This window comes from Bacidia gigantensis, assembly GCF_019456465.1.
Source record: "Bacidia gigantensis strain McMullin 20006 chromosome Unknown contig_295, whole genome shotgun sequence".
In the NCBI taxonomy this organism is placed as follows: Eukaryota; Fungi; Ascomycota; class Lecanoromycetes; order Lecanorales; family Ramalinaceae; genus Bacidia; species Bacidia gigantensis.
The window spans coordinates 99,007-113,661 of NW_025408608.1; the positions used below are offsets into that span (position 1 = coordinate 99,007).

At 51.8% G+C, this 14,655-nt stretch overlaps 6 protein-coding genes across 6 annotated transcripts; 3 read left to right on the top strand and 3 right to left on the bottom strand.

Annotated features, from left to right (window-relative positions):
* Nucleotides 1–399: 399 nt before the first annotated feature.
* On the bottom strand, nt 400–2,471 carry KY384_008085 (uncharacterized protein; the record flags this gene model as incomplete). Its single annotated transcript, XM_044816574.1, has 3 exons — nt 400–910; nt 974–1,733; nt 1,781–2,471. The coding sequence occupies 3 exons, from the start codon at nt 2,469–2,471 to the stop codon at nt 400–402; spliced, it is 1,962 nt and encodes a 653-aa protein (XP_044665939.1).
* Nucleotides 2,472–3,844: 1,373 nt separating this feature from the next.
* KY384_008086 (uncharacterized protein) lies at nt 3,845–4,684 on the top strand (the record flags this gene model as incomplete). Its single annotated transcript, XM_044816575.1, has 1 exon — nt 3,845–4,684. The coding sequence occupies one exon, from the start codon at nt 3,845–3,847 to the stop codon at nt 4,682–4,684; it is 840 nt and encodes a 279-aa protein (XP_044665940.1).
* A 1,684-nt stretch (nt 4,685–6,368) lies between these two features.
* KY384_008087 (uncharacterized protein) lies at nt 6,369–7,256 on the top strand (the record flags this gene model as incomplete). Its single annotated transcript, XM_044816576.1, has 1 exon — nt 6,369–7,256. One exon carries the CDS (start codon nt 6,369–6,371, stop codon nt 7,254–7,256), a length of 888 nt encoding a protein of 295 aa, XP_044665941.1.
* Nucleotides 7,257–8,095: 839 nt separating this feature from the next.
* On the bottom strand, nt 8,096–9,700 carry KY384_008088 (uncharacterized protein; the record flags this gene model as incomplete). The annotated part of the gene is made up of 1 exon (XM_044816577.1): nt 8,096–9,700. The coding sequence occupies one exon, from the start codon at nt 9,698–9,700 to the stop codon at nt 8,096–8,098; it is 1,605 nt and encodes a 534-aa protein (XP_044665942.1).
* Nucleotides 9,701–10,620: 920 nt separating this feature from the next.
* KY384_008089 (uncharacterized protein) lies at nt 10,621–12,206 on the bottom strand (the record flags this gene model as incomplete). The annotated part of the gene is made up of 2 exons (XM_044816578.1): nt 10,621–11,043; nt 11,100–12,206. 2 exons carry the CDS (start codon nt 12,204–12,206, stop codon nt 10,621–10,623), a joined length of 1,530 nt encoding a protein of 509 aa, XP_044665943.1.
* A 431-nt stretch (nt 12,207–12,637) lies between these two features.
* KY384_008090 (uncharacterized protein) lies at nt 12,638–14,067 on the top strand (the record flags this gene model as incomplete). Its single annotated transcript, XM_044816579.1, has 2 exons — nt 12,638–12,673; nt 12,730–14,067. 2 exons carry the CDS (start codon nt 12,638–12,640, stop codon nt 14,065–14,067), a joined length of 1,374 nt encoding a protein of 457 aa, XP_044665944.1.
* Nucleotides 14,068–14,655: the final 588 nt, after the last annotated feature.

The window sequence follows — 14,655 nt, forward strand, 5'->3', positions numbered from 1 at the left end:
TCGTCAGGCTTGGCATCAACTGCGGCGCTAAGTCCGACGGTTATCCCCGACAAAACAGGGCTGAATAGCTGCGCCCATTGACTTATCAGAACACACCTCTCCAACTTTACTGATTGACAGGCAGTTGCCATTTGGGACGCAGTCATCTAATGAAAAGGGATCATCACTTCTTAATGCTTCATCTGGAAGTGCAATCCGTGAGTGAAGAAAGGGCGTAGAATCATCAATTGCTCAACCAGCGTCGGTAGGGCTAGGTATATCACTCCCCCTTCAATATCTCCCGACCTTCATCGCCCCTAGACGCGCAGGGTATATTTTCCCAGAACCCGTCGACATACATACGTACATCCCCAAATGTACAAACACCCGCCCTTTCCGACACATCAATTCCTTTATTCCTCAAAGCTTCCTCTCCGCGGTCTCCACGTCCCCTTTGCCTCCATACCCCTCGTATCCCCTATCACTCCCACTATCATCCTCCCCATCCGCGCCATATGCAACACTGACATTCCTAATCTCATCTCCAACCTCCATCCACCTCTCACTGACCGCCGGAATGGGGCTAATCTTACAAAGCGCCCAGTACGACCCGCTTGCGACGAGGAACCCACAAAAGAAATTCAAATTATAGATATACGTTGCTCCCTTGGGCACCGGCTTCCCAATGGCGCCAACAAAGCCAACAATATTGATGAGGATACCACAAATGTAGGCGGTATACCCCCGCCAGTGGAAGCCGTAGGCGTAGTAGTAGGGAGAGGATGGGCGGGCGGAGTACAGATCGCGGATCTGGAAATAGCCGCGGCGAACGATGTAGTAATCACAGATTATGACGCCGGCGATGGAGGAGAGGAAGACAGAGTAGGCGGAGAGATAGGTTGTGAAGTTGTTGGAGGAGGAGAGGAGGTTCCTATTGCGGTCATTAGTTGGGTGTTATAGCAGTGCGAAGGGGGAAGAGGGGGAGGGAAAATACCAAGGACACATGGCCAATCCGACCAGAGCGCAGATGTAGCCGCCTCGTCGAATGTTGAGGTAGCGAGGGAGCAGGGCCGTCATGTCTGTTCCTGCAGAGACCGAATTGGCTGCGATGTTGGTACCTAGCTGAGCGAGTGCAAAAGCAAAGGCGATGATGAAGACACCGAAGCGTGCGGGGCCATTCGCCATGTGGCCGTCCACTGGGCTTTCGAGGAAATATGTCAGGAGGTCGAGCGGGTTCCAGATGGCTTTTCCGTAGATGACAGCGCTGGAGGAGCCGACGATGATGCCGATGAAGGATGTCACTGCAAAACCGATTGGGATGGTGAAGAATTGTGACCATAGGGCATCCTTGGGTTTCCTGGCGAAACGGGCAAAATCGGGGTCGTTCACGATCAGGGTAGCGAAGTTGGCGATGCTGCTCATAATACCTTGGACGACCGCCCATCCAAGTGCGCTGCCGTGCTTTGTTGATGGTTGATGAACGATGGGACCGATGCCGTGAGCCTTGACGATTGACCAGATGAAGAATGTGACTCCGGCCACCGGGACGAAGAATGCCTTTACCGTGAAGAGATGCCGGATTTGGTGGACGGGAAACCAGATGGCGGGCAAGGAGCAGAGCCAGAAGAGGAAGAAGGATACGAAGTCGCGAGTGTTGAACATGCCGAGATCGGTGCCAGGAGAGTCCTTCATGTGATTTGGTAACTTAGCATAGCTGGTCCAGATGGATCTGATCATGAGGGTAACACATTCGCCTAGGGCTGTCAGTACCGCAAATGTACCGTTCATGGTGCTGAAATACCTCCAATCCACGACTGCACGCCATACCAGATGCAAGCCATCGCAGCACGATTGAACACCGGCCACAAACTTCCCCAAATGCCAAAGCCTGCCCTCGCAACGACAGGGAAAGGGATATGGTATGTTGCGCCGATTCTGCCGGTCAAGCAGATGAAGGAACCCGCAATGAGGTATCCAATCCACACGCAGATCCAACTCTGCCACCATGACAACCCATTGGCAATCATGCTGGACGATATCATCCAGGTGTTGATATTGAAGGAATCGGCAATCCAGAACCCGACGAAGTTCCACGGGCCCCATTGACGTCGCTCTGGCTCTACAGGCTTCAAGTCGTGGTTTGTCAACATCAACTGGGCATTGGTGAGGCCAGGCTCAGAGGAAACGGCCAGCTTGTCAATGGTCTGGGCGACCTTCGACCGCCGTATGGCGACACTGCCATGTCGTACTTTCTCCATCGTGAGGGCTGCGAGGTTCTTCCTCCTGCGAAGCTGAGATGGGGTCGAAGGACCAGATGATGAAGGGGAGGAGGGCGTGCGAAGCAGAGGTTCCTCTTCTGGGGAAGTCACAGAGGGCAATTGAGACTCCTCTGGCGAAGGTGAGGGAGGAGAGAGGGTGGTGAGCTCGAGGCCGCGTGTACTTGAGGGCGACGGAGGGCTTCTCTTATCATCTCTCTGGCCGGCGTATATCATGTACACTTTATACTAACAGAGCACTACGTTCTCTAGCATCTTGATGGGAGGACGACGCTGTCACCAGATCGGTTGGTACCGCCCGATGTGCCACCCTTATCCCTCCAGGTGGGAGTCGAGGCCCAATCTTTTGGCTTCAAGGGAGTGTTGGCGTGCAGTAGCCAGCAGTAATTGACGTTCGAGAAGGTCGATCTGACGCACTACCCGACTGAACTTGCCACCGGTAAGCTTTAGCCTCAACTGCCCACCACTCTTCTCCGCGTTCGTAGATGGATTGTCGGGCGATATGTTGGTGTGGGGGAGCACCAGTGAGCTTGATGGGAGGGCAAGAGGGGGGCAATGGAGGGGTAGCAACGCTAAGCGGCAAGCCTTATCTCGCTATCAGCCCTCCCAGCCACCGGTTACCACAACCCATCGAGTCAACTATCAAATGGGCACCACTCCGATATCTTCACCACGACGGATAAGTCTCTGTCGTGCATGAAAGATGCAGGATATGACGACGCGATGACCCTTTCCGACGATGCGACTTCGGCATTGAGATCTTCTCCGTAGATGAAGGAGAAGGTCGGCGAATTGTCGCGTGCTCGCAGAATTTGGAGCTTTGCTACTAGGCGAAGACGATCTAGCCACTTTGGTGGAATCGCATCTTCCAGCGTCGAAAAGTTGTCTGCTTCGGTGTGACAAAGCGCGGATGCGCCATTCCTCTTCGTGTTATTTAAGTCTTTCAGCGTCGAATCAGGGAGGTTCGTTCATTTTATTCTGGCCCCGCCAAAGTTGGCCTCTTACAATAATGTTGCCATTTTTGGTGATGAAATCCACTACTAAAAGGCTATAAAGCCGTCAACTACAATTAGAGAACGTAAAACATTAGATTCTGGGAAAATTCTATTCAACATGGAGTATGCATTACTGATGTCGTTCAAATCTTGTTGATTGAAGTATTGGCGTGGCCATTATCATGCGCGAAATTCAACGCGCCATCCTCCAACCGCCTAACCTGACAAATGCCAGGTGCAGCGTCACACAGTCTTGAGACTCAATTTGGATACCAAGCGTCTTTTTTCGATGTATCGGTGTTGCATTGGTAACACTCAGCATTCTCGGGGGGCGTGCCTTGGCTGCCAAGCTGCATTCACTGACCGACATCAATGACGCTTCAATGGTTGAGAAGGCATTTCGAGAGAGCGTAGCACCGGCACACTCGTTCTAGTTCCCCTTGTGAAATTGGTTTGGCAATTCGATAATATGAAGGCTGCGGACAAAGTGATTAGCGCCTCCTACATTTGCCCGTGACGACAATGCTGTCATTTCTGAATATCAATCAGCTCTTGTCAGGGCGTAGCTCACATGATCATGTGCATTTCCAGATCATGTCCGACCTGCATCTTGAAGTCGGACAACAAAACGATACCTTCGAAATCAAACCTTGCGCGCCTTACTTGATTCTGGCAGGAGACATAGGGAGACTGATGGACTACGACGGCTTTCGAGCCTTCCTCAGCCTACAATGCGAACATTTCACCCAAGTCTATCTTATAGTAGGCAACCATGAGTTCTTCGGCGTCTCACGGTCTGAAGGCTTGCATCTCGTAGACAAGCTACAAGAAGAAGCTACACTTAGGGAGCGACTGATCATCATGAATCGAAGGCGTGTCGATTTGCCTGCTGTCACAGTATTGGGCTGCACTCTCCAATCGTTCATACCACCAGAAGCCGAAGACATTGTGGGTTACAGAGTCAACGACTTTCACCACATCAAAGATTGGAAAGTTGCCGATCACAATGCTGAGCATCATCAAGATGTGGAGTGGCTGAAGAAAGAAATCAAATCGATCAGGGATATAAAGACCGATGCAAAGCGCAAGATCCTCGTCATCACACACCACGCTCCTTCACACAAAGGCACAAGTAACCCTGCATATGAAAGGAACGCAATCAGCTCAGCATTCTGCACGGATCTAATGCAGCAAAGAAAGAGGTCACCGTTGGATGACGTGCAATGGTGGGTCTTTGGCCATACGCATTACTGCATGGAGTCGACTCGAGGAACAGTCAGGCTCATAGCAAATCAACGCGGCTATGTATTTCCAAATGCTCGACCTTTCAGACCGGAGCTTGGAACAAGCTTTATGACAAGGATGCAGACTCTACTGGGTGCTGGCCCGAAAATGGAAATGGCTTTCGATCCGGAGAAGGTCATCAATGTCTGATGCTGCATCAAACCTCCAAATGCTCGTTCAGCCCATTCCGACGTCCCTAAGTCAGTGATCTACAGCTCTCGCAACGAAATATCAACATCCTTGAGGCCCAAAATCTTGAGCGGGGAGTGTGCTAGTACCTTTTCGGGTTAGCGACATTCTTAGCATGTCCTGCTCTGACATAGCGCTCAGCATCTTGATGGGATGGCCTGAATCGTCCACCAGCAATTCTATCAAGGGCATTTCTTCACCTTCACTTTTTTACAATGGCCTTTCAAAGTGTTCAAGCGACAATATCTTTGTTGAACGAAGCAGGGATCGCGGTGTGCATAATCGGCGAGATTGCGCTCAATTATTACCACTTGCCTTGAGTAGTCCATGTGAGTAAGGGCACCTGGATGATGACCAGATACTGACGGCTACATCCCTAGGATCTAGAGCTTTGTGTCCCAGCGAAACGCCTTCGAGGCGCAAGAGACATTCTCGAATCCAAGTGCCGTATGTTTGTGAAAGAAGACGAACAAAACCTCAATCTTTACACAGATTACAAGCAAGGTTTTCCTCGCTTCCGAATCCTTGCAGAGCGAAATCTGTGTGTCGTGATTTTCTCTGATCACTATTGTCATTTGGAACCGCTCAGTAGAACATCATTCTATCCCAAGAACATCGCCACCACTAGAGAATATAGCCATGGAATATTCGATTGTTTCGAAGCTGAGGAAATCGCTACATTACCTTTTCCACGCTTGACACCATTCTTCAAAGGCCAATGTTCTCTGTACTTAGAAATTAAGAGTGCCACGGCAGCTATGGCGGCTGAGAGTCTTTTGGATGGTGTGAACCTCGATAGAGAATGGTGCGAAAGAACATTTCCCCCTTCACAACGTGCCGAACTTGATCTTGCGCTACGCTTTGTCCAAGGAAAGAGGTCTCGTATTGGGTTTTCGACCAACGAAGTGACCTCTAACATCCCAGATCAGGCCACCGCTCAGAAGATGCGTGCGCTTACAGGATTTGCCGAACCAACAAACGAAAGCTATCTTATTTTAAACAAAGGATATCTTCGTCGACTGGAGAGCTGGCTTGCTGCTCATAGCAAAAATCTTCCGTTGGTCTAGACCCGAACGAAAAGCTACCGTCACCGCTTTGACGAGTTCATCGGCAAATCCCTAGCGGACGATCTCTGGTGTTTTAGCTGAATACACGACGTCAAAAGCACGTAAAGAGCACGTCAACAGTATGTCAAGCTCTTACGAAGCCCGGCCAAGGCTGACTCATGCCCGGAAGCAGCCTCGTCCAACCCTATCTATACTAGCGTATTGCACATAAAAGCAACTTCGTGCAAATACCCGCCATGTTGAGGAATCAATCCTGCAATGACCAATAAGCCGTCAATAAACAACAATTCATCAGAGATGTTCAAGGAAAGCCACCTGCGGTGATTAATAAAGCTACCAATTCTACCCCTGTGGGTTGATTATCTAACCCTTGCAAGCGATCCGGTGGCGTTCCGCCCTGATGGTACAAAAGCCTCTTTGGTCGTCCAAAGACGAGCAACATATCTTAGCGAGAAGCCCGCAACGCAGCAAGACAGTCTCAATCTATTCAGACAAGAGTTCAAAAAGTACCAACCTAGCCAGCCTTTCCTTCAGGTTATCCAAAATCCCACATTAAAGCAATCATCTTTCGAAGGAACATGTCTCAAGTATCTACCTACAACACCCTCGCCCTCTCCAGCGGCATCAATGTCTCTTATATCGAAGCTGGCTCTCCGCATAATCCCACTCTCCTCTTACTCCACGGCCTGCCCTCTTCATCAAACCAATTCCGCAACCTAATCCCGCTTCTGGCTGCCTCCTACCACATTCTCGCCCCAGACCTACCCAGCTACGGCCTCACAACCGTCCCCGCAGACTTCGTCTACACCTTCGAGAATCTCACCAAAGTAACTGGCTCCTTCCTCGAAGCCCTGAAAATCACCTCCTACGCCGTCTACATCTTCGACTACGGCGCACCCGTGGGCTTCCGCCTCGCCACCGCCTCCCCCACCTCCTCCCCGGTAAAAGCCATAATCTCCCAAAACGGCAACGCCTACGACTCCGGCTTCGGCCACCCCTTCTGGACCCCCGTCGAAGCCCTCTGGAACTCCTCCAACGCCCTGCCCGAGCGCGAATACCTCCGCAACAACTTCTTCACGCTCGAATCCTGCCGCTACCAATACGAAGTCGGCGTGCCCGCCTCGGACCTCAAACTCATAAACCCGGCCGCGTGGACGTACGATTTCGAGCAGAATATCCAGGGCAAGGAGAATCAGGATCGGCAGCTGGATATCTTGTATGATTATCGGACGAATAAGGCGCTGTATCCGGCATGGCAGAAGTATCTGAGGGAGAGCCAGGTGCCGCTGCTGGCGATTTGGGGGAAGAATGATCCGTGTTTTATCTATCCAGGCGCGGAGGCGTTTAAGAAGGACTTGCCGCATGCGAAGGTCGAGTTGTTGGATGCGGGACATTTCGCGCTGGAGACGAAGGTTGGTGTCATCGCTGAAGAGGCGTTGAAGTTTTTGAAGGGGGTGAAGTTTTAGGTGGACTCCTCGTTCCGGCAGATAATGATGGTGCTGCAAACGGGCATTGGCCCAGGTTCCGCACATCTGGAGAAAAGAGAGGGGAGGGGGAGGAGAAAAGTCTACTTCCTGCGCACTTACATACATAGATAGCAAAACCGCCCGATAGTACAATAATGAATGATAATTGCACATCCAATCCCCTCCAACCCCTTCCCCCCCCCCCTCCCCCTTCCACCTTCCCTCCTCCCTCCTTATATCAAGCAAATAAAGTAAAGCCATCTCAACCCCGTCCATCCGCCTATACATACACTCCTCCCCACTCCTCCCCACCCCACTTCTTCCCACTCCTCCCCACTTCTTCCCACTCCTCCCCACTCCTTCCCACCTCTACCCACCCTTCTCCTTCCTCTACTCCTCTTACCCCATCTTCTACTCCTCGCTCCTCTTCCCTCTTCCCTCTACTTCAGAGAAGGATAGATAAGGCTTGATAGAAGGGGAATGCATGACATAAACGCCACAACACAACACAACTCAAGACATGATTATGAGCAGTAGTGGGTGGTAGCGCGGCAGCAAATGGGTAAGGTAAGCTAGAGCAAATTGAGATGAGGAAAGGTAAGGTAAGGCGAGGTGTACATCCATTATTATCACTTTTAGCTGTTCGACATCTTTTGTTAGGTGAAGCTTGCAAAACCAAGATGTTAGATACCAAGACCAATAGTGATAGTGATAGTGATAGCACAGTCCAAAAGGCCAGTCCGCAACGCACACCACCCCTCGATTTCACTTTTCATAACACACAATACCACCGAAGAAATATACAAAGGAACCTCCCCCTTCCCTTATCCCCTCATCCCTCACCAATGACAAATCCCCCCACCTCCCTCATCATCAACCCTCCAGACCGCGCTGAGGCCTACAATCTCCACCTCGCCATCAGCCCGCTCGTGTGCGCTGCCTAGATTCGCAAACCCCTTACCCTTTTCCTTCCCACTCCCTTTCGCAATTCCTTCATTCTCCCGTCCCCGTCCCTTGTCCTGCCGACTTGTCATCGTCCTCCTAAACCAATCATCCACAGCCGGCTCGCCCGTCTCGTCCCTCGCCTGTTTCAAGAACGGAATCAGCGCCGTTCCCCCTGTTCCCCTCAACTTTTTCCTCGCTGCATCTGGCCCCTCTTTCCCATCGATCTGCTTTACGTTCGCGCTTGCGAGGTTCATAGGTGCGGGCTGGGTAGATGGGGCGGCGCGAGGCGAGAGTGAGCGTTGGTTCTGGTTGCGGCTCTCGTGGGATTTTACGATGATGTACCGAGATACCATCTGCATGTGTTTGTCGCGGAGGGAGCGGAGCATGGCGAGGCAGGCGTCGTACGCGATGGTGAGGGGTTTGTTGGATTTGTGGGTGGCGATGAAGGGGCGGATGTTGGCAACGGACGAGATGTGGGAGAGGAAGCGCCGGTGCGGGCCGGGCATGTAGGAGCGCATTTCGTGGATGAAGTTGTGGCGCGGAGGAGGTGCCTGTGATGGGTCGTTTGGGTCGTTTGGTTTGAGGGAGGAGCCGGTCGGTGCGTGCTCGATGCCGAGGACGATGTCGAAGAATTGGAACAGGGAGCTCTGCGCGTTGGAGCCACCGCCGTATTGGACGTATTTGTCTCGGCCGGTGTCGGTATCGAAGAGGACCCCACGAGGTAGACCGGCATCAGCCATGTTTTTGCTCCCGGCGAGGAAGGGTCGGATGCGGTGGTAGAAGACGTGTGGGTCGCAGTTCTCATACATTCGTATTAGGAGTGAGCCGAGCTCGTCCAGGCGCTCGGCAAAGACGTGGAGGCATTCAGTCACAATTTGAATGTCGTCATCTTCAGCAGCTGCGATGGCGCGTAACATCAACGGTATTGTTGGGCCTCCTCTTGCTTCGATTGCTACCGAGATGAGGTAGAACCACGACTCGTCTAGTGACCCGGTGATTGTAGAGAGAGTGGAAAGATTATCAAGGGAGTCGATTGGCTCGTCATCAAATATGGTCTTCCAATTCCATAGGCAGAGTCCTGAGTAGGTAGCGACTGTGGGGAGCTCAAGGTAGGCACAGACTTGAGTGAAGGGGATGGAGATCGAGGGAGGGACTATCTGCAAGATGTCAGCTTCTTTCTCATCATGTGCTAGGCTGTGAATAAGTACCTCTTCGGGTCTGTCTCCTCCCCATATGTATGCATGAGTCATCAAAGACAGCAGAGAGTATGCTCTTCGCCATTCTGCTGGCCGTCGTAGCCTTGAGGTTGTGATGACCGGTAGATCTTGGACGACCTCCCTTAGTCTCTTGCTCAGCACCAAAGCCTGTAGGTGTTTCACCACCGCTTCCCATTTTGTATAGTATGGATCTGGCAAGACTTCGAGGGGTGGCTCCTCAGGCAAGAAGCCATTGTGAGGAGAAATGTCATAGGCGTCTAGACTGGGGAGTGGCGGAAGCATCACCCTGGTCTCGATGGTATATGATCGACGGAAGACTGAAGATAAAATCCTGTGGATTGCGTGGCGATAGAAGGGGCTGCAACTGATCGAAGAAATGTACCTTTGTGGCGACGGAGATGCCGGATCGGGGCGACGCGAGACAGTTGAGAGCGTCCAGGACAAGCCTGCGATCTCGTGAATCAAGACTAGATGAGACAATCACAATGAGGGATCAACATTGCAGGCAGGAATGGTCCTTCCAGTTGATATTGAGGATGCTGGCGGGATTATTCATCCATTGAATCGATGACGGAGAATCGGCTGGGGGGTGGCTTCCGGATGGCGTTCAGACGTGTTCGCTTCGAGCTGTTCACTACTTCGCCTGTATCCTTTTCTCTTCGAAGTGTTGTTGGACGATCGTCGTTCAGTGTCGACCCAGACACGTGCAGGACAGTAGGTTGGTAGACTTTGTTGGAGTTGTCCGAAGTTCGGCGAATGAATGCTTGATTTATCGGGGCCCTCACCGAAATTGCCCAGTTGAGAGCTACCATGATTTCCACGCACGTGAGACATTTTGGTGGATGCGCAAGTCAATAGTGCCACAGCGTCACCGACATTGACCGTTCAGGAAGCCATTGGAGCTTGGGAAGGAGTTCACGCCGTCGAAGGCGCCGTCAATGTCGTGCATATGCGCGAGATGGAGATCTGGCGGGGCACAGAATAGGGTTCTCAGCCCTATATCCAGCACCCATTTCGGGCGGGATATTGCCCCTTCAGGCCAATATTGTTGAAGGAATTACCGCAATGAGAAATCAGTCTCGTGCCAACAGGATGATGATAATCCTGGAGCCATAGCGGGGGTCATGGACTCTTTAAATATGTACAACACGAAAGTAGACGCCACTCATCGAATCATATCTATGCCATTCGCACAGTGAAGATCAGTGCTGGCTCCACTCGATGCTATCCAACGCGACCCCCTCTTGCACCAGCTCCCACAACGGGCTCAACTCCCGCAAGAACGTGACCCTCTCCTTCACCGCTTTGAGCACGTAGTCAACCTCTCCCTCAGTCGTGAATCTTCCAATGCCGAATCGTATACTGCTGTGAGCACTCTCGTCACTATTTCCAAGTGCTCGCAGCACATAACTAGGCTCCAACGACGCCGAAGTACATGCGCTGCCAGAGGATAGCGCGATGTCTTTCAGTGCCATAAGAAGAGACTCGCCTTCCACATAAGCGAAGGAGACATTCACGCAGCCTGGGTAGAAACGCTCTGGGTCTCCGTTTTGGGAGGTATGTTCGAGGGACAGGAGACCTTGCAGGAGGCGATCTGAGAGGTGGCGAATGCGAGCGGAGTCATACTAGATTTCAGGTGTTAGCGAGTGAGACATGTGATTTCCAAATATGCAGAACCTACGGGCATTTCTTCCTTAGCGATCCGGCACGCTTCCCCAAACCCTACCACCAAAGGCGGGGCCAATGTCCCGCTCCTCAAACCCCGCTCCTGCCCTCCGCCACTGATGATCGGATCGAGTCTTACTCTTGGCCGCCTCCTCACGTAGCAAGCCCCAATGCCTTTCGGCCCATAAATCTTGTGACTGCTGATACTCATCAAATCCACATTCCATTCGTCTACCTTGATTGGTATTTTCCCCACCGCCTGTGCGGCATCCGTATGGAAGAACGTCTTCTTTCGCCGACAGATCTCTCCAATCTCCTTCATAGGCTGAATCACTCCAATCTCGTTATTTACCGTCATGATGCTCACGAGCGCAGTATCCGGCCTGACTGTCCTCTCAAGCTCTTGCAGGTCCACGATGCCATTTCCCTGCACAGGCAAATATGTAACTTCGAACCCTTCGTCTTGCAAATGTCGTGCGCTGTCTAGTACGCATTTGTGTTCCGTCTGCGTGGTGATGATGTGCTTCTTTTTCCCGCTTCGCCCGAAGAACCTTGCCACGCCTTTTAGGCTCATGTTGTTGCTTTCCGTTGCACCACTCGTGAAGATGATCTCCTTTGGGTCTGCGCCGATTAGATTTGCGATGTGTTCTCGTGCCTGCTCTACCGCTTTCTCGCTCTCCCAACCGTAAGCGTGTGTCCGTGAGTGAGGGTTGCCGTAGAGGCCTGTGAAGAACGGAAGCATAGCATCTAGTACCCGTGGGTCGGTAGGCGTTGTGGCTTGCATGTCGAGATAGATAGGCCGAGTTCCTTCATCCATCACCGTGGCTTGTTTTAAGACGGAGGCGGCGGGCGACATGGCGATGTCGGAGGACAGCTGAGAACCAGGTAACTTGATATCTGATGGCAATTGCCCAGTTTGCTGGATGAACGCTCTTTGATCTGCCTGCATTGTAGTCTCGACGTTGACTTGAGCTTTTGAAGGGTGTGAGGGGGCGACATAATTTCGTTTTGCGGTGGTTCCCACTGAGCGAGGACACGGGCGAATAATGGAGCGAGGACAAGAACAACTATGAGGTATCAGTCGCGAGGCTTGCCGAACGCCCTTCGACACTGGTTGCGACATCCTTGGTGGTTGTTTTGAAAGTAGGATGTAGAGTCGGGATGACGCATCATCATGTCTGTAGACCGGGAGAAAAGAAGATTTGCGCTAGAACTTGCTAGCGCGGATGGATGCGTCAGCGGAGGCATTTCACGTTCAGAGCCGACTTTCCGATCACCTCCTCTGAAGCCATTGGTATTCACAAGGAAGAGGCATCCCTTCGCAATTCACAGTGCAACAAAAGGCCCCGCGGCTCGGGAATCATGATTGTCCACTCGTGCTAGCATCACCTCTCCAGCGCTGACAACGCCCAAGAGCTCAGCCACTGCACCCTCCTCATCGGCCTATCAGGCATCCAATCTCGGGTTGACATCCTTTCCGTACTACCTTCTCGCCTCTAAAGGGCTCCTCCCTATATCCATTTCTGAGGTCATTCCTTACATTACTCCGCGAGGATGAGCTTGAAAGGTGTCTCGAAGGCCACGATTCGGGTTAGTAATATCTAGAGCGCGGTCTCCTTCCCTCAACCTCTACTGACCGGATCTAGGCGCCTCAAACATTCAAACAAAGATTCAACATTGGCGAAGTCACCAAGGACGCCGTATTCATAGACGCTGAGAGGCGTTTTCAAGAGCTAGAGAAAGAGACTAAAAAGCTACATGATGAGTCCAAGAAATACTTTGACGCCATCAATGGCATGCTCAACCATCAGATCGAATTCTCAAAGGCTGTTGCCGAAATATACAAGCCTATATCTGGCCGAGTGTCAGACCCAGACAGCATTAAACCCGAGGGCAATCCAGAGGGCATCCGAGCTTGCGAGGAGTATGAAGCCATCGTACGGGAATTGCAGGCGACTCTAGCGCCCGAGTTAGAAATGATACAAGGGCGAGTCATCGGGCCGGCCGATGAGCTGCTACAAGTGATCAAGGTTGTACAAAAGTCGAATCTGAAGCGGCACCACAAGCAGCTAGACTTCGATCGGCACAGGACTACATTGAAGAAGATCCAAGACAAGAAGGACAAGACTCTGAAAGATGAGAAAGCGCTCTACAAAGCCGAGAGTGAGGTTGAGCAGGCTACGCAAGAATTTGAGTACTTCAACGATTTGCTGAAAGATGAGCTCCCGAAGCTGTTCGCGTTGGAGAGAGAGTTCATCCGGCCCTTATTTCAATCATTCTACTACATGCAGCTCAACGTATTCTACACGCTACATGAGAAGATGCAAAACATTGACATCGGATACTTCGACCTGACTAAAGATATTGAGGACGCCTTCGAAAGTCAGCGAGGTGAGGTACAAGAGCAGACAGAGGCACTGTCAATTGTCCGCTTCAAGACCACAGGGCAGAAGAAGGCCCCCAAATACGGAGGTAGACTTGCCATCGAAGACCGCAAATCAACCGACGCGGCAGGAAAAGGCAGACTTGCGATTGAAGATCGACAATCACTAGACGCACCAAGTCGGCGGTCCACGATGGACACGGATGAAAAATCGCCACCACCATACACCTTGTCTCCAAAAGTGAATGGAGAGACGACAGTTGCGCGATCTCACAGCACTGGTAGCTCTTGGGGAGCAGCGGCCAAAGCGAAAGGAGCAGCACCTCCGCCTCCAAAACCGAAGCCATCGAGGTTAAGTGGCGCTCCAGCTGCGGCCAATCGAGCGCAAGCACTGTACGACTATGAAGCACAAGCAGCAACAGACTTGAGCTTCACGACTGGAGATGTGATCGAGGTGACGGAAAAGGGCGCGACCGAGAACGAATGGTGGACAGGGACGGTGAACGGTAGATCAGGGCAATTTCCCGGTAAGACAGCATACCGGCGAATCAAAGAAAGCGTTGCTAACTTTTCCCCAGGTAATTACGTGCAGATGATATGACATGATGAGTCGCGTGCCTCTATTGATCCTGATCCTCCCGATTGTTGTATGGTCTACGCTTAATATGAACCAAGAAGGACGACGTTGGCGAGCCCTTTCCATCCACTCCTCGGCTGGGAGGCCCCCATTCCAGCCAGCGCATCCTTCACATGTACATACGACCAATTGCATAGACATTGCATTGTCATACGGGATTGAACATTATTCAAGATGGAGGATTTCTGCCTGTCGATCTTCAATCGTGCCCCATCTGGGCCTGTTACCCTTTTCCCTTACCCCACAAAGGCCCTCGGCTGCACGGCCCTAGCTTAGGGCCCTCTTTTGAGCCACTTTCCCCGGATCTGCTCTGGCGCCCTTTTTATGACCTCGACCTCGAGTAAAGAGCTCCTCTGCTTTTCACCGCTCGAACAATCTCTTACTCTTCAGACTGCTCACTGCACCAAATATTTCAGCTTCATTCTCTGCTGACTGCTGCCAGTAAGCTGTATTCTATCAAAGCATTCACCAGGAATACCACTATCATCCAATCCCACATCCAGCCACCAACAAAGAGCGCGACCTGCACTTCCGCCACCGGCCGCCACCAGA